A 21,240-nucleotide genomic window follows, 5' to 3' on the forward strand; every position below is an offset into this window, starting at 1 on the left:
ATCACTTTCTTCACAACTTTCAGCAATGGATTTGTATTAAGGGTCTGCTTGGTCCATAACTGACAATCAACCGTAAACACAGCCTGCGATGAGAAGGTTTCAGCAACGCAGAAAACGTCTCTTGTCTTCCTGTTTACTTGCGACGATGTGCGTCTATCTAGTCCTTGGTTAAAGTAAAAACCTACGCGCTTAACCATGATGTAGCTTGAGCGTGTTTACAGTCTCTAAACATGGTTTCAGACGCCAAAAGTAAAATGATCGTTATTGTCTGGAAATAAATGTAAATACTAAGCATTCTGTGCAAGCAGCTTTTTAGAACAGTTCAAAGTAGCAAGCTAAAACAATACGTTAAAATCCTCTCTCTACTGGGCAGGAAGGTTGGGAGCAAGTCATCAGGATACGCAATCATCGTAAGCCTTCATCGTAAGCCTTCATCGTAAGCCATCATCGTAAAACATTCCGCTTAACGCTATTGTTTCTTCACCAAAGCAAGTTTTCTATATAACCTCAAGTTCAAGGCTGTTAGACCAGATACAGCTGTTCCGTACCAAATCAGTGAATTATTTATTAATTATATCCAGTTTAATGAAGTTAATAAACTTAAGTTGTACACGTTGTAGCTGCACCTCCTGGTTTTCCACCGCTTTTTCACCAAACTTCTATGCACGTTTACCTAGAAAGACGCAGATTAAGCCGCGGAAATTTAAAAATGGCTACAGATCATGCTAACAGGAAGGTGTATGGAACGGAACGATATTTCTATACAACAACAAAAAAAGAGCTTAAAAATGTTCTTTTCACCTTATAGTTTATATTAACTTTTAAATTAACACGATGTTTTTCGTTAATACAGTGCTGAAGAAATCAACCCGAGAAGTGAGAATTAAGCCGTTACTGTGTGTTATATTATATAAAGGTAACATAGTTCATGTTAACTTAAGTCTGAGGAATACAGACACCGATTTAGTGCTGATGATAGATAAAGTTGCTAGCAAAAGTCGTTCCGTCGCAGTTGAATGGATTTTTAACTCCAGTCTTGTCTTTGCAAGATGTCCTGAATTTTTCCATGTTTTGCCTGATCTTAACGTTAAATTATTTTAATTACATTTCATAATCAATCATTTAAAAAGGTATTTGTTACTAACTATATCCTATAAAAAAGCAAGCGCAAAAGAAAAAAAAAGAAGTCCAGGCAAATCTGCAGAGAAAGCAAAATAAATGCTAATTCATTTAAATATTAAATACATTAATTTGTACCCATGGTACAGCACTTATAGGTAGGAACGCTATAATTAAATGCGTAAATATGTAATAAAATCACATGCAATATCAATAATATCAGAAATAACAAATAATATTAAATATAAATATGCCTAATAACGGATTTTAAAATTAAAAATATGCCTGTAAAAAAAATATTCAATTTAGAACTTGAAATGGGATGCACTTGTACTTACCTGTAGGTCTATACGAATTACCGTGACGCCATCTTCCACGCATACTTTTGCATGCATTGGTCGGTTCTGATAGACACTGTACGCTGAACCAATCAGCGTTTGAAATGGCAGGTAAGCCCCGCCCCCATTTACAATCACGCAGTCCAACAGCCAAATCATTGCACTGACATCGTGTTTCAAAACGAGTGAGTGGTGCACGGAGCACTGTTAATTTACACGTTACTCTCAAAGCCACTATGCCAATCAAGGTGAGATTAGTTAAATTTAAATTTCGTGACCGTTTTGTTTTGTGTGTTTTGGTTCAATCATTTTTAGATTCTAATTTTCTGTAAGCATTTTCTGTGTAGCAATCAACCTAAAGATAATATCTCAGATTGTCCCGACTATTTTTATTAAGGATTTTTCCATTTGAACTATTTTGACCTATTTGACCCTATAGAATAAAGTTATTGAGAAGATTGACCACTGTAAATCCGACTACCCTAGAGAGTGATGGCATAATTAAATGTCTTAAAATAAAAACATTTGGTACAGTATATAACGCCACCATCAGATGTGTGTGTTGACTTGTCGCGACGCGACACTACGCCCCAGTCAGATAACGCGCATGCGCAATTCGCACAATTAAGAATTCAATCATTTTCTCTAAGAAAAACCAAGAAAACCAATAGTTTTTATTATAACATTTTTAATCTGTATCGCCATTCCCAAGGTCGAAGAAAGTCTCCCAGCAGTTGAGGTCCAGGAGGAAGACCCAGAGCAGAAAGTAAACATGAATCAACTCTTTCAAGGGAAAAGGGGAGTACTGTTTGCTGTCCCGGGGCCTTTACTCCTGGATGTTCCAAGGTATCTTATATACTCTCACAATCCATCCTGCAGCACAGCACCCTCTGAGCCCTTAATTCAACTGTAGTCTTAAGTGATGCTGCTGCTCTGCACTCCAGCATGTTAATTTTATTCTCATGGACTACAAGATCTAGACTATCCATAGCTATCCTGCTCTATATGATTTTTTTTGTCTGTGTGCGTTCTATCTTGCTCCTGATCCTCCGGTCTCAGACTCACTTGCCAGGGTTTGTGCAGAAGGCTGAAGAGCTGAGGAGTAAGGGTGTGCAGGAGGTAGCCTGCATCTCTGTGAATGATGCATTTGTCATGGCCGCATGGGGCAAGGAGCATGGAACTGGTGGAAAGGTGAGCTTGACAGGCATGCAGGGGACTCAGTCATTTAAGCTTAGCAAACTTTTATGTTTGTGTGTGTGTGTGTGTGTGTGTGTGTGTGTGTGTGTATATATATATATATATATATATATATATATATATATATATATATATATATATATATATATAGTGAGATTAAAAGTATTGATAAGATCTATATAATGATAACGAGATCATATGTAGATATAAAATTATAAAAACATGTTAATAAACACACAGGGCATTGTATGGCTTAAATTTTTGTGCAAAACGTTTGGATTTCATAAAAGTTCTCTTAAAGCTCTTTTAAAAATTGACATAAGATGCTTGACAGGTCTGACAACTTCTGTTCAACTGGCTGCATCACAAACTGGTTTTTGAAGTTCATTTCCTTGTAAATTCCTCTCTCACCCTACACCTTTGGAAGTTGCCAAATAGAAATGGAACTTTGTTAGGAGTGATTTTTTTTCTTTCTAAACTGTCCCTGAGAAGGTATCTGTGCATTATTTAAAACACTTCATAGAGAACCATTTAAAATATTTAGTTCTGGTTTGCATATCACTTGTTTTCCATTTTGTTGTACAAATGCTGGCAGATCCAATAGGAGCTTTCACTGCAGTAAGACTTCACATGCCTTTGGTTTATTATCACCTAGCTTTCTTATTAGCATTATTCATGTGACAAGAACTTGTATGGAGGTTTCCATGCCAAGTTGTTTTCACTAGTAACAGATTGGGCAAGAGGTCAAGGTTTTACTATGTTTGGCTCCCTTTCCTTGTTTTATATAGATTTTACAATTATATTTTTCATTCTCCTTTTATGTAGGCAGTTGATCTTTTTCAGGATAATGAGCTTGTGCAGGTGCTCAGTAACAAGAGATCAAAGAGGTGGGTCACATGTTTGTCCAATTGTGTACAGTAAATTTATACTTGAATCTCCAGTGGATATAAAACCCACATTTTAAACACAGTGACTATTGCTTCATTATAATAATGTAGAGTAAGTGTGACAAATTTACTTTAAAAACATGCTTTTTGTTTTAAGAGTTTGAGTGAATTAAGCTGTTAACTTTGTCCAGTATGCCTTTCTGAAGCAGATTTTTTTTTCTCTCTTATAACGAGTTCTAGTCCATTGCTTTGCTCATGCTGTTGGTACATTGCATTGGCTATGGCCACTCAAATTAGTTAACACACCTGTAAATCACCATGTAGTGGCATGACCTCAGATTTCATTATTTCTGATGCATGTCTGTCTAGATATGCCATGCTAGTGGAGGACGGCGTGGTGTAGCTAAATGTGGAGCCTGATGGCACTGGCCTCACCTGCAGCTTGGCTTCCAATGTCATCTCTGTCCTGGTCTAGGGTAGACAGGACTGGCTGCTCCTGAGCCATACCATCAACTGTAGCCTTACATATTGCAGCTCTTACAGAACTCGTCACAGATTAACATTTCTAGTTGTGTATGGTTAAAAACAATGGCACCTTAAGAAAATGGCTCAGCAAGATTAGAAGCATTTTAGACAATATCAAAATTTTTGAATTTCAGTGAATGCTACTTTCATCTCAGCCTCATTACCACAAAATAAAGGTGCAGTTTTGCAGTGGCTGTTTGGGTATTCAAGAAAACATTTAATTAAAATGACATTTCATTAAGAGGCTGTACAATAGGAGGTATTAAATACTCCTCTCCTTTTGCTGTTTTAAGTAGCTACAGTCATACATTGGCAAACTTGGTACATGATGTTAGCAAATGTTTAAGGTGGGGGGAAAAAAACAGCACAAAATAATTAAATTGGTATTTTAATAATTACATCAGCTATAAACACAAAGTCAAAGCCACGGCGTGAAGAACAAAACGAACAAAACATTAGAACCAAACATTAAAAAAAAGAGGGAGGGAAAAAAGTTTCACTTTATGAAAGCGACTTCTGGGATTGTTCCTTGCACCTAAAAAAAAGGCAATGAATAGTATTGCACACATGTATATATACTCTTTGTAGGCACTGGTGCAACATGGGAAGTACAGAACGCTTGAGTACCTTAAGGTCTGTGAAAATCTGAGCAGCTCTGTCAAAATCCCAGTCGTTGTCTTGCAGGCACCTGCAATAAGAAGACTCCAGTAATCATTGTACACTTGTACACTGTCCAAACCATCACGACTTCCTAGATAAAATGTGACCAACTTACTTCTGAGACCACTCTAGGTTCATGCCAGACTTCTGGGAGAAAGCAGAGAGCATTTCCTGTTGTGGAGCAGAGAGCGTGGGCACGGGGCTGCTGGAGGGAGTGGGGGCTGGGGCCACAAACGCCCGCCGAATCTCCTCCGTCGTGGCGTTACGGATAAACATCTCGTCGTTCACGATGCACAGCCTGAGGGCACAGTCCACACAATTCTGCTCCTATGGTGCAATCTAAGGTGACACTGAGGTCTAGCAAAATTCTTCTGCATCGCACAGAGGCACAAAAGAGGGGGTCTTACGTTCCATTCCCAGCAGAGACGGCAATGAACACCCGAGAGAACGCTCTGCAAGAGTCTCGGGATTTACCGTCCACTTAAGAGGGGAGACAAATAAACTTAGCAGCTACAATGGACAATAGAAATGACCAACAGCAGCCTTTTATTATAAAGCAAAAATCATGAACGTACCTTCTTTGAACACTCCACTTACAGTGAACGACAACAGCGTGTTCTGGCAGGACGAAACGGCAGCCATGTCAAGATGTCCAGACAAATGCAAACTATGCTCAATACTGTAAAATTTACTCACAGTGTAGGTGTTCACGTCGACATTAAATGAGGCAATATCGTGGTGGGTCTTGGGAAGCTCATTTAGGAACGCAACCACATTCAGACGCGTGTGCTTCAGCAAGCGAAACCGTGTTGCTGAAGGGGAAAACAAACAGGATTATGACGGCACAGGATTAATTTACAATGGTTCCAGGTTTACTTTGGATATGGGTATAGATTGTTTGAGTTCAAGTGTCTGGAAAACACTGCCATCACAGGAAGATTCTGTCTCAATTCAAGCAAACAAGTCTCGATGTGTTCGAGCAATCGCTGCCACTTACTGGAATCTTTCACCCGCTTGATGTTGCGGCTGTCCTTCTGGTACTCTCCTAAACTGCATCTACAAGGATGAATAAGAGGACATGCAATGCTTTAATGAACACGTAACAGTTACCGTTTTCTCCGTGTCTGATTCAGATGTATTGGAGAGCTTAGCATGTGGGTGACAGATGTAACAGAGTGGTAGATGTACTGTACTTGGAAGGGTTCTGTATTGAGAAGGGGATGATGAGTGAGAACGTTGCTCCATCGTGATAGGCATTAAGTAGAGGCTGCCTGTCTGCCGAGTCATATATAGTGTAATATCTGAGACAGGGGGGCATAAATAAAGGCATAGTTAAATTCAGTGAAACACTGCTCACAAACACAGACCAATGCTGAAGGTTTAGAGAACAGACATACTGTTGCAAGAAGCACGAGATGAGGATCTTGAGTTCTTCTGAGCAGAAGTAACTAGGCTGAGTTGAAAAATAAATAAATAGGTTAGGTGCCATACGAACTGCTAAACAGAAACAAACAAAAGCCATTTAGAGAATTCACAAAGCAATGCACAAATATGAGATACTTTCATGGAGTCTGTTATTACCTTGCATGAGGGGAGACCTGGAGGAGCAACCTCCAGATCAAAGCCAATGGGTGGAGGAAGATCATGTCCATCCTGTGGCAGAGGAATGAAATAATGGAGATGTAACAGATAAGCAACTCTCTTCTTCTGATGAACCAGGAAATGGCTCACATGGGGCTCTTTTCCTACTGTATGATACTGATCGATAAGGTGGGTAAAGGGAATTGTTGGCCAAGCCCGTTAGGCTAAACCAGTGATGAGCTGGGCCTACCAGTTTGAGCAGTCTGGGGAACCTCTCCCGTATGGCACTGTCCAACAATCACAAAGACAGAAGAAGACAAAACAATATGACAGTTACTGCAGATTGTACATTGTTCCCCCTTCCACACACACACACAGCCCATTTTTACAGGTACCTTGACAGCAACAAGTGGTGACAACACCACGGAGTACAAAATGTAACACAGGGATTATTTAAATAAAATATGAGATACTGAGAAATTAATGACTCGTGAACATGAGATTCTTATATATGCCAGATGGCTTCCGGTAGAGAGAGAGAGAGAGAGAGAGAGAGAGAGAGAGAGAGAGAGAGAGACAGAGAGAGATATAAAAACTTAATCCTTGTCTTTCTTCTAAGTCTTCTGAAACACTACAAGCATCCAAAACAAAGACACAGCAAAGATATCAACCACAATTAAGTTCAGTGATCCTTCTCACAGTGCTTGTCTACCCCCCAAACAGGAACATGGTACTTACCTCTCCACAATACTCACCACAGGCCCCACTACACGCTGAAACACACTGACACACGCAGGCTCTGAGGAGTGGTAGTGGGGGAAGGGGGAGTGTTTGGGGTAGTGGAGGTGGCTGGGTATGAACACTCACACCAGCAGGACACAGTCAGTACTTTTGGGTGCATAGAAAGTGGGCTGACAGCTCTCAGGGGCCATGGTGAGTTCAGTCTGACATGCCATTACTACATGACCATTTCAGGGTTGCTGGGTTTAGCAAGAATGAGTAAAACAATAGTATTTTTGGCTTAGGTGCTCTGAGCTGGTTGTTTGTCAGTTAAATTAATTAAAAAACAGAATGTCTTAGTAGAAATCATATTTAAACTACATTTTGTATTTTAAGACCATAAAATAATGTTATCTTGCTCAACTTTGTATAGGAGCAGCATATTAAAACCAATTACATGTACTGCATTTTCCACATTATCTATTCAACAGGTGAATGACCAATTAGGTCAATATGCAAGACTAAACTGAGGAATATGCCAGTATGAATATGCTGAAAACGTATAAGCAAGCTTTACAGAACAGAAGACCTTGCAAATACATGCAACGAAAGATCAGCATAAAGAATACAAAGCGGGAAAAAAATAATAGCAGTGAAGTTGAAACCGAGCTTCTATACAGAAAACTGCTAATAATAATAATAATAGTAGTAATAAAAACATGGACATCGAAAGACAAAAGTCTCGAAACACATACCCTAGTACATTTGGACCCTGCCCTTGCATTTAAAAAAGGCAGGGTTTTCTTTCAAGGAAAAAGAATGAACCTAAAGAGTTTTGATGAGCCTAGTCAGCTAGATCTAATTTCATGCTAACCTACTTTAACTGTAGTTTGAGAACTTGATGTTCCCTGCAATCGTGAGGGGAGAACATGCCCACAAAGCTCAGTTACCAGCATTCCTCATTTCAGAAACGACCAAGAAACAGCATTCCGCCTTTTCTTAAACAATCACATTATTCCATACAGTGGACATGGAGTTGTACTTCCCACTTTACGCCCCAGAACCTCTAATTGAGGCTTTTAAGGTCGTGGTGGTGTTGAGCACTGCTTGGCTTGAGGGCCTTTTTTTAAAAACCTGCTCCCTCTCTCCTCCTCCACCCAAGAGGTTTCTGCTTTGCCATGACAGGCCATTCACACCTTCCTCCTCTTCTTTCCTAGTGACAGTCACTCTTTGTTCTACGTTGCGTGCCTCTGGCCAGTTTCGCGGCTGTGCCTGCCTTAGGTTGTCCCAGGTTTTGTGGTGGGATCTTACCCGTCGTTGGCTAACCAGCCTTCCTCACTGGCCAATCAGCAGCCTTCCAGATTTAAGCCAAACCCAATGAGGTGTGGAGGGGATGAAGTGGCAGCATTACAGAGGGATTGAGAGTACGAGGGCACTTCACAGTGCATAATCTCCTCAGAAACGTTTTTCCTGGTCTTCTAGAATCATCTTAGGCCTGATGCCCTCAGGATAGGAGGGGCATTGGGTATTCTGAGTGGTCACATGCACACTGGCTCCATCTCAGAGAATCTCAGAGAAAGTTACATATGGTGTGGCCTTAACTAAGGTCTACAAATGAACTAAATATTTTCTCTAGTTTATTTGCAGTAAACTGTAAAGACAGCAACAGTCAACAGCACTGCTGAACAGAGGTAGGTGTGGAAAGAGCGAGAGCATAAAGGAGAAAATGGAAAAAAAAGAAAAAGAAAAAAGAAAACAAAACAAAAAAACAAACAAAAAAAAACTTGCAGGTACCATAGTTATACATTTAAAATATGAGGCATAGTGCCAGTGTACACTTGCTATTAAATACATAAGTATGTATAAATAATATGATTTATCAATCAGCCTTGTATCCGTGTGCTTTTATGATCTTAGTGAAAAACTGATCAACAACCTCCCAAGTCTTCTACATGTCCTGCATCACATCGTTCTGTTTGACAAAGATGCTGTAAAAGTGATCAACCTTACACATCTCAGCAAGACCAGACATGGTAATAGGTTATAGGTCAGTGCTGACTGTGCAGGTTATGGATTATTATCCTACATTATGCTCTGCAAAACAGCTAAGTAACACTTCTCATCTAGAGCTATGATAGAGCAGGACATGAGATGTTTACTTCATTTTCCTAATTTCCCAGACACTGCTCCTTCTGTCTCCTGTGTAACGTTCTAATTGGCTCTGCCAGACAGGACTCATTTGCCTTCTGGGGCAAGGTGTACGAAGTGTGCTTGCGTGCTCTGTCTCTCTCGCTCTCCCTTGCACACAGACACACAGACACACACACACACACACACAGACACACACACACACACACACACACACACATTCACTCACCCAAACCGCAGCCATCCCACGTCTTCTACATGACTTTGGGACAGAGGATGACGTAAAGACTGACCTAATGTAGTCGGCCTGGTCCTTAAAATGGTCACACAGGGGGTTCCTCTCCAGCGACAGCTCCGCCAGCTTCAGTCCCTTCAGTTTGTCCAGCTCGCGCTCCGTCTTTAACTGCAGAGGACAAAGAGGAACAGCAGAAAACGACAGGGGTGTTTTAAATACAGAAAGCTTTAAAAGATAAGCCAAATGGACAAAACTTCAGGCCTGTGAGCAATGCCTGCATACCTCGTTGTGTGAGAGGTTCAGAATCTTCAGATTGGGGACTTTGTTGACAACATCAGCGAGGTCATCAAGCTTGTATAACCTGTTGTTGCTTAGGTTTAAACAAACCAGCTGGGGAAATGGGAGAAATGTTTAAACAGAGGGGATGAGGACCCGGAGTAAACCAAAGCTCTGCCTATTTTTTTTCATGTGACAACTTGGACTCAAAGACTTAAATGTGTTTATCATCTGTGCTTTTTACCCATTTCTTCATTCTATATCACTTATGTTTTTTAAAAAAACAAACAAAAAAAACCCTTTTTTTAAATAAAAAAAAATTTTGGTACCTCAGGAATGTTATCTTCAATTATCTTGATGACTGCCTGCATGGAGTTTTTCCTGTTCAATGCCACCTCAATATTCTGAGACACCAGATCTAATAAATTTAAAAAATAGCAATACATTAACATTTTCTGGGTTCCCTCTACATGTAGCATAAAACACAGAAAACCTTAGCCGCAATCCACAAGTTCAGCTGTGGTACACAGTGTCAGTATTACATGGTCATTTTTTAAAAAACCTACTGATTATGGTCATTTGGAATTACCCAGGTTACTGCTGAAGGTACACTAAATATTTGTATCCAGTGGAACTAAAACATGTTTAGAGAATGAGCAATTATCAGTCTTATGCCAGCTGGTGGACATTTGCATGAGAGAAGAGCCAAGAGGATTTTATTGTCATTGCAGCTATATACAAATACACAGTTAAACAAATTAAATGTTCCTAAAGGGCCATGACGCAACACAAAGGAACAAATATAAAAATAAATATGAAATGCATACATACACACATACATACAGTATTTGTTAAATGGAATACATTATTTGTTAACTCTTAGTGGTCAGTCTCAGAGTTGAGGAGTCTGATGGCACAAGGGAAGAAACTGTTTCCCAGTGTGGCTGTAAGGGCCCGAACACTTTGGAACATCTTCCAAAACGTAGGGAGATAGAGTTGTGCATGGGATCATCCTTGATGCTGGTGACTATGCAGATGCAAAGTGTGGTGAAAACATCCGTGATTGAGGGCAGACGGACCCTGATGATGATCTCTGCTGTTCCTCACTGTTCCCAAACCAGACAGTGATGCAGCTGCTCAGGTTGCTCTCTACAGTCCCTCTGTAGAATGCGCTGAGGACTGGGGCTGCTGAGCTTTTCCTTGGCTTCCTCAGGAAGTAGAGGCACTGCTGGGGTTTCTCACCTATGCAGCTGACACTGAGGGTCCAGGTGAGGTTCTCCACTATGTAGACACCAAGGAACTTGATGCCTGTGAATTTCCAAGGGGATCCATTGATGTCGAGTGATCGCCACATACTTTCCCGATATCAACAACCATTTCTTTTAACCACATTCAGTTACAAGTCAGCCGCTGAGCATCCTCTCTGTACAGTGATTCTACATCCCTGTTGAAAAGACCCACCTTGGTCATGTCATCACCAAACTTGATTATGTGGTTTGAGACATGGGCTAGCAGTGGACTGAGCATATGGGAGGTGGGGTGGGACGGGGGGTTGGGGGCGCTAATGCTCAGTGAAGTGTTGCTGGAGATGCTGCTCCTGAGCCACAATGAGTGAGGTCTCCCAGTGGTAGTGACAATTGCATCATCTGTTGTTGTTGTTCGGTTGTGAGGATATGTGAACTGTAGGCGGTCGGCTAGGGTGAGCTTTTATCCTAGCATGGACCTCTGTCCTCTCATCACACTTGTTTCCTCATGCATAGCTTACGACATCCCCTCCCCTGACCACTGGCATCAGGTTATGCTAAGGTCTGGAGGGCTGGTCCCTATAGCAAGTCAAGGTTGTGTAACATTTCCAGGTCATCTTCCAGGTTGGTTATTGGTCTCTGAACTGTAGCAGGGTCTGGCGTGGGTAGACTTGCGCACTGGTGTCTTCGACACCCATGTGTGTGGATTACATGAAGGATTTGGGAAACAAATAAACTGGGTTGGGTTGCAGGTAACAATAAATAGCAGCTTTTGTGTCTGTAGCTGCTGTGCACCCTAGCACACCGCCATCTTGTGTCCCCCAGGTTCACTTAGGTAGTAAGAATAGCATGTGAAGATGATTTAGATTGCTCTGATCCCAAAAAAATTCACACACACATACTCAGTTGTTTTTTTTGATAGCAACTATGCCACTTAAATTTCAAACATCAAGGCATCTGTGACATAACACAGGTCTCATAGATACAGTTTCACAAAATAAGCCATACAGTCCTAGATTACATCTTCAAAGTCAAGGCCCTGCCATAAAACATGCAGTAAAACTGCCCCATCTATCTGAGATGAGATTCTCATTCAAATTATTCATTAATTACCCAGGCGGGTAAATACTTTCACAGCACCAACTGAAACATTAACATTTCAGCTTCCATTATTGCCACACACTAAACTTTGGTATGAGTTTACTGATTATTCATTTTGTCCTTAAACTTATACACATCTAATTTTTATTTCACTTCAATTAAACATTTTACACACACAGTGTGTAATATATATAAAAACAAAAACAATGAATTTAATACAACAGGAGTTAGATTCATAGAGACACTAACTAAATATTTTTAGGGGCCTACCTGGGTCCACTCTTATGTTGTTCAAATCAAGGGCCTGTTGTGAACCATCAAAACGCTTGGACATGCATTGCTGATAACAGAAAATAAAGTCTTTATTGCATGACATCATCCAGTGGGAAGGCAATGATTTACACGAAATTCTATAAACAATGATGAATGATGTCAAAAAGGCTGGGTTATTCAGCTACAAATACTTCAAAATGTGTGTGTTAAACTCTTTTAGTATTTCTCACCTTCAGATGCTCAAGATCCTCAGGCTTTAGGTCCTGGTGAATTAAGCTTGGCGGTGGACAGGAATTCATCAAGACCGTTACCTGTTTAGAAGAGACCACTTAACAACAGAATAGTTTTAAAGAAAACTCTTAATAAAAAACATTATATCCTTGCATTAAATATATCACTCTTCATCTTAGCACATTCAGGCACATAATTCCAATGCATTGGCTTATAATGAAAGGACACACTATTCTTCACAGCTAAAAACATCTTGTTTCTCTGGAAACCTTGTATACATACAAAACAAATTGCGTTTTATATATATATATAATATATGAGAGAGCGAGAGAGAGAGCGAGAGAGAGAGCAAGCGAGAGCGAGAGCGAGAGAGACAGCGAGCGAGAGAGACAGCGAGCGAGAGAGAGAGTGCTAAAAATCCACACAGCAAGGCCAAGACTAAAATTACCACTCCATGGTAATGGCCACAGCTGAATAAACTGTATGCCTCTGTACCTTGTATCCCTCTTTGTCTGTGATTTTTCTTGAAACTTTGACCAAAGCATTTGCTGTTGTAGAGTCATCAATGTAGAACTGTGCTCTGTTGCCATCTGTATGATACTGTAATGACAAAAAGTATAGTTATTGACTCAATAAATACACTAAATAAAAACTCCATAAACATGTATTGACAAACATGATTTTACCTACGAAAAATGAATGTTATTCATTCGCCATAAACTGATTTCATAATTTTGAAGAAAATATTACCTCAAGGTGAAGTTAAAGCAATACAATATAATTGCAACTTACATGCACAGCGTGGAATGGCACTGAACAGATGCTCTGAAGTGCTGAGAGAAGCCATTGTTTCTCATATTTTTTCCCATGGGGAATCTAACAAATAGAAAAGGCAAAGAATTTACAGTTTAATAAATATTTTGTTCTCAGGTGAGCCACTGCAAACAGGGTACAAGGTTATAGTGCAGCCTGTCAGGAAGTAGACAGAGATGGATATGCGACATGAGCAATTCAGAATACACTCACAGTCATCTTGAACCAGTTTTTGCGACCTCCACCTCCCCCTCCTGCCCCTCCTCCTCCTCCTGTTCCTTCACTGCCTCCTCTGCCTCCTCGACCCCGGTGAGATCCAGCATCTCCTCCAGTCTCCCTTCCTCCCCTACGGCCCTCGCGCCGATTCTGGGGCCGCCCGTAAGGATTGCTGTCCAGGAATAAGCAAGAGTGTGAAACTGTGCTCCATTACACTTCGTCAGATGAATCATGTTCTTGCACACAGTTATGATCCACAATGGAAAATTATAGCATTATAAACATTCAGGACAAAGAAAGGACACAGTATATTCAATAGCAAACATATTCTCACAATCTCCGTTGCAATCCAATATCATGAGAATCATCTGCCATGGCTACATCCCCATCGTCATCCTCAAATCTCAATCTAGGACTAGGCCCTCCGCCTCCTCCATGCCCTCCCCGATGCCTCGGCTTTGACATCTGGTCACTATACAGAGGTGCCCTGAATGGTCCCCTGCCTTTCCTGTGCCGATGCTTGGGTCCTCCAACACGATCATCATGTTCTAAAACACAATAAATATGAAGTTCACCTTTTCCTGCAAAAATGTGCACTCACTGAATTTTTGTTGATTCTAGCAATTATATGGAATATGGCATGCTGTTAACAGCGTGTTTTTTTCTGTAGCATGCTCACTGTCCTCTGTCGGACGCCCTATGCTGCACTGCGCATAACTATACCGTTGCAACACGCGTACTAAGTTTAAAACGCTTATTATCTTTTCCATTAAATTGTAATGTAACGGCTACTGTAACAGCAGTGTCGTTTTTATGAACCTTTACAGCGGATGCATCCTCCCATTCTAATTTGCACTGTGTTTCACCTCAGGATTCAAGTGCATAAACGCAATTACTGCGACGCAGAATATTCAGCAACTACGTTCAATTTATCGAGTTCTCAAAAATATTCTAAGTCTTGGGGCATCCAAGACGTGATTATGACCATTCCTGATCTGGTTTATGGGGACACTGGTATTTTTACAGTGGCCTACTATAACTGAAAGTTACCAAGCCAAGTTAGCTTTCACATTCGCTGCACAACTGCCTCAGCAAAGTGGACAACGGAAGGCACGCTGACATACAGCCAACACACAAGTTAGCCTAGCTAGCTAGCATGAAGCAAACTACCCAGTTATCTAATTTAACCAGCTACATTTACTCAGCGTGCTGTAAACAACATTTTAGCGGCATCTCAGCTAACGCTAGTTACACAGAGAGCCAAGCAGCTATCTGTTCTAGTCAGCCACATAATGCTCTGTAGTTAACGTAGCTGGCTAGGTTAGTAGCATTGGGCCACGCTGTGGCTAACACTGAGAGGGATTAACCTTAACCTACGTTAACTAGCTTGTTACATGACTACATATCATGGACAATTGGCTAGAAAACAGGGATTAAATGCACGGAGCACGAAACATTACTTTTCGCTAGCTAACTAGTGTAGCTACATAAAACACTTATTTACACTTATTTAGCGTGTTAGCAAGCTAGCGATAAACCAACTCAGTTGGAGAAGACGGCTAGGTCAAGATAGCAAGTTATTTACTCACCGCTGTAATATCGCGATTCGTCTGTTGTCGCCATTTTAGGATACACTGCTAGCTAAGTAATTTATCACAAAGATAAATCAGATTACCCGATTCTCCGTAAACGAAAGCGATTAAAATCGTCGGTGAGTGTTACACAAAAACAGATAGTTAAATGTTTTGGGAGAGCTTTGCAAGATGGACAAGATGTCGCTTTGTTTTCTACTAGGGGCTTTCAAAACGCAATCGTACTCTTACATGTATATAGGCGTTTTCTCTTAACACTGCCACCTTCTGCTTGAACCAGGAAATACAGTAAATAAATAAAGCAGACAATATGAAGCAAAAGTGGGGAGTGTTGTAGCCACTGAATTTCAGCATATTGACAAAGATAAACTAATTCACAAGGCTTTAAGTTTGATAAAATATGTCAGAACTGTTTGAAAAAGTGTGATACACAATTACCTTATACGGTCATGTGATCTCAGTTGAGCCAGGGTTTCAAGTAAAGCCTAATCCTTATAAATTGCTGACTCTAAAAACATTATTCAATAAGACAGAAGACCTAGAGGATGTTTACTATCCTTTCTGAGATGTACATCCGTTCTGTGTGAGACTGTAGTCAGAACTCTAAATCACCATATAAATCACAGAGCTGGGGGTCAGCATTTAACAAATCGAAAGTATACACTCTCTATCTCTAGTCAGGGTGCGTCCATCCTAGGGTTGAGTTATGGTGTTAAGGATCATGACAACAAGATCTCAAAAACAAGAGAAATGGAAAAAAAAACTCCATCTGTATTTAAGTAGAGGAACCGTGTCTTAGTTTAAGCAGAGATTTTATACGTTCTGACTTTATACTTAGCTATTATATTTAACAATTTGTACTGTCTCTACACTTGTCATGAACACACAAAAAAGCATAATAATAATAATAATAATAATAATAATAATAATAATAATAATAGGAAAGTGTATATAATGTAATATCAGAGCTTGACTTAATTTTTTATCATACTTCACTATACTGTCTGTAGAGTCAGCAGAAGTAAGATTAACATGTTGATAAAAGTCAATAATTAAAGATCGTTACATAGTACATGATAAATAAAGAATGAGTTGGATGTTAGTGGTTAGCATGCAGAGAATATGTTGACATGTCCTCACATGTTGCTGCTTTTTCTCCACTGGCCAACAGTAACTGTAAATAAACTTTATGCTGCCAGTTTTTACTGCAAAGTTGCAGAGGTAACCAGCGAAAAACTGCAATCTACAGCAAGGCCAGCTGGGTTATGGGTCATGTCTCTACAGGTCATCATGTCATAAATTCAGGACAACACAGTCTCAGGTAATACTAAAAGTACTTTGCAGCTTGCCGTACCATGTATGGTACTTCTGCTTTGGGAAAATAACTGTTTACTTCAGCTTCACTGTTTCACCATGTCAATTCTACATGCTGACCCTGAGACTGCCTAGCATGAAACACAATCCAGCAGGTCAAGGTTCTGTCCATATTCAGTATACATGCACCTCTTGGCCTGGATGTTATTCGTAGACTCTGGTGAATCTACATGTACTGCATGTACTGCATCCCTGCTGCTCAGTTGTGAAACAGCTCAGAGTTTAGGAAATGAGAATTTTACAACTAGACTGGGATCTGGTCGTGTGGCAATGTAACAGTATTGTGCTGAGATCATAAACATGTTTAATCATCCTTGCGGATGTTCATCTGCAACATTTAGCAACTTTACTGAGGCACTCTTACCAGCCTTTGAAGCGTCTTTGTGAAAATCTTACATTGGTATATTGAAATGTGTTCTTCTGAAAAGCCAGAATGACAAACAAGCTGCCATTCTGACCTTAACCTGCTATATGATCTAAACTCAAGGTTGCCACATTTCATTTTACCACCTAATCAGTTCATAAATGACCTGCACATCTCATCTTCATATCAGTGTACCTGGCAGAAACAACTTAACATCATCATCACCATTATCATCATTATGGAACGATAAACAGTTTAGTCACCTCTGAAAAAAGTCAGTGGTTTAATATAAAACCTGAAATCACTGAATGTGCAACTTCAGTGGTTAGTGTAGATGTATCAGTATCAGCTGTAATTCCTGACCTGAACGATTGAATTTGTAGGCTTGCGTGGTCATGGGGAATTCAAATGAGTAAACAGAGAATAGTGAATAAAATTAAGGTGCTGTGATTCATATCAGGCAGTGATAGCTCAGAGGTTAAGATACTTGATGTGTAATTAGAAGATTGTGGGTTCAAGCCCCTCTACTACCAAGTTGCCACTGTTGGGCCCCTGAGCAAGGCCCTTAACCCTCAAGTTGTACTCAGTTAAAATTATAAGTTGTGCTGGATAAAACTAGCTGCCATAAATGTAAATTCTGTTGAGGACCACGCTACATTTTTTTCGTATGTGAATCAGATGGGAGGAAGTAGAGGGTGGGGCAAGACATTGAACAAGAGGAAAGTGAGGTGGAGATGCCACATAATATAGGAGCCATCCAGTGTCTAACAGGAGTAGAACCAGTGCAGCCTCATCCAGTGTCTAACAGGAGTAGAACTTCAGAACTTATGACTGAACTGTAGCTCTGTTAAACCAGCTTCAAACGTTTCTAAGTCTGAATTATCCACTCTTAGGAATCCATGTATAATAGTGGCTACTCACAAGTTAACCTGGGATTGGAAGCCATGAAGAAACACAGATCAAAGGGGAAGAGCTGTGGTTACTACATGAAAATAATTTTCTTCTTTTCCTCACTAATCCAGTCTCTCATCATCGTCAGTCTGGTGCTCTTTCTTGTTTATGGACAGCCACAGCAGACAGAGGAGAAGAGAGTTCAGGAGTTGGAACACAGTTATAGCAGACTCTCCCTGGAGAATGTCGCTCTTCGAGCAAATGAAAAGAACCTTTCTCAGAAATTAAATTTCACTCTTACTGGGAAGAAATCTGCTGACAGAGAACTGTTGACACTGTACAAACTGGCAAACACTTCAGCCATCTTCATCAATAATTTGCAACTCAAATTGGTAAAGACAATTCTTGTTAGTCAATAGTTATTCTAATGAATGTGTAGAATTACTTTTTGAATGTGTAGAATTATGTTTTACTGTGTATTCTTTCTAATAGAATGAGTAACATAACAAAGAAAGAAAGCAGTGGTCCTTGTGATAGGACCCGTCGATTAATTGCAATTAAGAATTGTACATTTTTCAGTGTTTTGGCTTTTCTGAAATATGTTTTGAATGATATTGATGTTTTCCATTGATATTGATATTTTCCATTGTGCAGAGACAGTATGAGACAGACAAAAGAGGTCCTTGTCCAACTCATTCATGCAATTCAGCCTGCTGTGCAGGTAAGGCAATTCACTTCATATGCTTCACTGGCATGCTAACATGTACTTAAGACATATACTCCAATACAGTAACAAAATACCCATTAAAAAGTAATGGTTAATTAAATTTAAGAGCGTTATGTTAAATGATGTACCTTATATTTCATAATTTGTTTTAAATAGGATTCTATTTGTATTTGCGCCATCAACTTGAACAAAGCCAAGAAATGCTGAAATTAGTGCGGACAAACTTCTCTGAAAGCATGCAGATTATGTCACTAGACCTAGAGAATGCTCACAAAGCAAGGATCAACCATCAATTGGAAGCAATCGAGCTGCGGAGGGACAACAGCTTTCTTGGGGAGCGAATCGAAACATATGAGAAAAAGTGTAAGGAAGATTTTGTTCAGTCCTTACAGGGAATCCCTGATGTCACCAGGGAATTTCTCAAAAGGGTCGACAATTTGTTCTCAAAGCACGTCTCTTTCCAGCTGACATGTGAAAAACAAAGCACTCAGCTTGAAGATATTCGTACAAACTGCAGCAGCCTTTCAAAAGAGGTGGAGAATAAACTTCAGCAATATCTAGACAAGGTCGGCAGTCAGGTCACCACTACTATAGGAGAAAACGCCAAATACATGGCAGAGAACAAACGTCTAAAGGAGGACGCCAGCTGGTGCACCCGTAACCGCAGTGCCATAATCGAAGAGAACAAGAAAGTTCTCAAGAAGGTTCAGCTGAAGTTTGACCAAGAAACAGAGAAGCTCCTGCTGGAGGTCAAGAGAATGACGGGAGAAAAGAAGCTGCAGGAAGATCTAATGTCTGTGAAAGAAATTGAAATTAAGATGCTTGATGCCAAAGTCAAGGATCTTAATACTTCTCTGACCACTTGTAAGGTGGGTGAAAATCTGATTTATGTATATCAAAAATACACACATGCGCACACATCACACATCATATATATGTACACTTTGCCTGCACAGCTGATGAAGGACCTCTGTCTGAAACTAATAAAATTAGGAAACCCGGTGAAAAATAACTGGTCTATACTGTTGGAATTTTACATTATAACCCCATAGAATTAATGTTATGATTTATACATTCAAATATGTCCTCCTCCTACAAATTCAGAAGCACTCTGCATGCACTGCTGATGAAGGACCTCTGTCCAAAATGTCCTGTTTCTTTACAATTTCGCTACAATTGTGAATATATATAAATATTATATTTGTGTATTTTTTATGATAACACTCAAAATAATATATAATGTATGATATATAATATATTTTATATTATTCAGGTTTGGACTTCAACAGCATACAGCATTAGCAAATGCATTATACTAGTAAATATATATAATATATAATAATGTATAATTACAGTGTTCATATTATTTGTTCCTTTCAGGCATTTCCAAAAAGCCAAATTCCTGTATCCACTTCATTCTTCGGAATGGCAGGCATGGGTTCCTCAGGGCTTGGCTCTAGCGGGCAGGTCACATCATTGCATGGCAGAACAGTGGGAGGTTCACTGGGGTCAAGTGGAATAGGATTGGCTAGTTTAGGACTAGGCTTGCAGAAACCAGGTTCAGCCAGCTCAGTGGCATCAAGTTCTGGTAGTCCCTCCATCAGTTCAACAGGATTGGGCCTACCAGCATGGCCAAGCATCGGCTCCCATGGAACAGGAGTGACTCGACTCGGTAGCACAGGCTCAGGCACGGGAGCACTGCGCAATCCAGGTTTGAGCAGTATGGCCATTGGGAGTATTGGAGCAGGCAGCATAGGATTAGGTAGAAGTGCAGAGCAAACAGGGTTGGGCAATGTAAGGTCGAATGATATAGGGTTGGGCAGTGCAGGACCAAATGCCTTGGCCAGAACGTGGACAGCTGGGGCAGGTTTTGCCTCCACTGGAACTAGTGTAGGTTCATCATCCATGAGTGGTGGAGGAAAAGTAACCAGTGGCAGTGATTCTCTGCTGACAGGTAAGGCAAAATCGATATGAGCTTATAGCAGACGACATCTCAAGTCCAATGTACTTTCACTGACTTTTTTTTTTTGTCTTCCAGCAAACATTAATCAGCACTTACGAGAGCTTAATCGGTATGTTAAAACAAACTGAAAGACTCACCAGAGACCAGACGTAAGACCAAGCATGGAATGGATATATAATTGTTTAAATAATGGTTTTACACAAGAATATTCTGATGCAATAGCTACAAAGCATACTTTGTTATTAATGAAATATGGTCTTTAACTTGGAGTGTAATTAGAACTTTATAAGCTTGGATATACAATCTTCCATAATAACATTATTAAGTATTGTAACAAGTTATTAGTTAGACCACTTAAAATAGGGAACCTGATAATAATAATATTCATGCACATGTATTAGGTAGAGCACATTTATGTCTTCATTCTTGTAACTGTGTAATTATAATACCACTGCTATTAATAAAAGTACAAATGAAAAACTGTATTTATTATTAAATTTACTATTATGGAATGTACTTTAGTCAAAAAAAGAGATATTTGCAGACTATACATATCAACTAGCATTATGGTCTGTTGTGAGCAACACGGAACCATATTTATGTGACAAATGTGTTGTACGTCAATGGAGTGTTGCGGTAAACAATATTTAGTTCTTGACACACTGTAACAGTCTTTCCTAAACTAAAACGATGGCCCACCCCAGCACTTTTTAAAGATGTCTCTGTTTGATTGCCAACTACTTCATGACACTAGTTGGGGAGGAT

General features: G+C 40.0%; 3 protein-coding genes across 3 annotated transcripts; 2 read left to right on the plus strand and 1 right to left on the minus strand.

The window, feature by feature from the left end:
* The first annotated feature begins 1,561 nt into the window (after window positions 1-1,561).
* prdx5 (peroxiredoxin 5) lies at window positions 1,562-4,334 on the plus strand. Its single transcript, XM_035527114.1, is given in 7 exon segments — window positions 1,562-1,568; window positions 2,108-2,269; window positions 2,272-2,303; window positions 2,517-2,653; window positions 3,239-3,272; window positions 3,480-3,541; window positions 3,911-4,334. Coding segments are annotated over 7 exon segments (540 nt in total). The 3' UTR covers window positions 4,017-4,334.
* A 104-nt stretch (window positions 4,335-4,438) lies between these two features.
* On the minus strand, window positions 4,439-15,401 carry nxf1 (nuclear RNA export factor 1). Its single transcript, XM_027031114.2, has 21 exons — window positions 15,154-15,401; window positions 13,899-14,112; window positions 13,562-13,736; window positions 13,328-13,411; window positions 13,031-13,135; window positions 12,535-12,615; window positions 12,302-12,371; window positions 10,016-10,104; window positions 9,693-9,800; window positions 9,469-9,578; window positions 6,558-6,594; window positions 6,308-6,379; window positions 6,124-6,179; window positions 5,920-6,027; window positions 5,724-5,782; window positions 5,423-5,538; window positions 5,302-5,344; window positions 5,134-5,206; window positions 4,842-5,024; window positions 4,694-4,754; window positions 4,439-4,601 (listed from the first exon to the last, which is right to left on the minus strand). Exons 1-21 carry the CDS (start codon window positions 15,185-15,187, stop codon window positions 4,563-4,565), a joined length of 1,917 nt encoding a protein of 638 aa, XP_026886915.2. The 5' UTR covers window positions 15,188-15,401; the 3' UTR covers window positions 4,439-4,562.
* Window positions 15,402-17,657: 2,256 nt separating this feature from the next.
* plvapa (plasmalemma vesicle associated protein a) lies at window positions 17,658-20,938 on the plus strand. The gene is made up of 5 exons (XM_027031121.2): window positions 17,658-18,177; window positions 18,440-18,506; window positions 18,669-19,381; window positions 19,893-20,466; window positions 20,551-20,938. Exons 1-5 carry the CDS (start codon window positions 17,794-17,796, stop codon window positions 20,601-20,603), a joined length of 1,791 nt encoding a protein of 596 aa, XP_026886922.2. The 5' UTR covers window positions 17,658-17,793; the 3' UTR covers window positions 20,604-20,938.
* Window positions 20,939-21,240: the final 302 nt, after the last annotated feature.

Source organism: Electrophorus electricus, chromosome 6 (assembly GCF_013358815.1).
Source record: "Electrophorus electricus isolate fEleEle1 chromosome 6, fEleEle1.pri, whole genome shotgun sequence".
Lineage (NCBI taxonomy): Eukaryota > Metazoa > Chordata > Actinopteri > Gymnotiformes > Gymnotidae > Electrophorus > Electrophorus electricus.

Coding starts and splice junctions, on each gene's coding strand:
- nxf1 (XM_027031114.2), bottom strand. CDS start 15,187: ATGGCGACAACAGACGAATCGCGATATTACAGCG. Junction 13,412..13,561: donor AAAACTGGTTCAAGATGACT/GTGAGTGTATTC, acceptor TCTATTTGTTAG/ATTCCCCATGGGAAAAAATA. Junction 5,783..5,919: donor TCAATACAGAACCCTTCCAA/GTACAGTACATC, acceptor TCATCCTTGTAG/ATGCAGTTTAGGAGAGTACC.
- plvapa (XM_027031121.2), top strand. CDS start 17,794: ATGTATAATAGTGGCTACTCACAAGTTAACCTGGGATTGGAAGCCATG. Junction 18,178..18,439: donor ATAATTTGCAACTCAAATTG/GTAAAGACAATT, acceptor TCCATTGTGCAG/AGACAGTATGAGACAGACAA. Junction 18,507..18,668: donor CAATTCAGCCTGCTGTGCAG/GTAAGGCAATTC, acceptor TGTTTTAAATAG/GATTCTATTTGTATTTGCGC.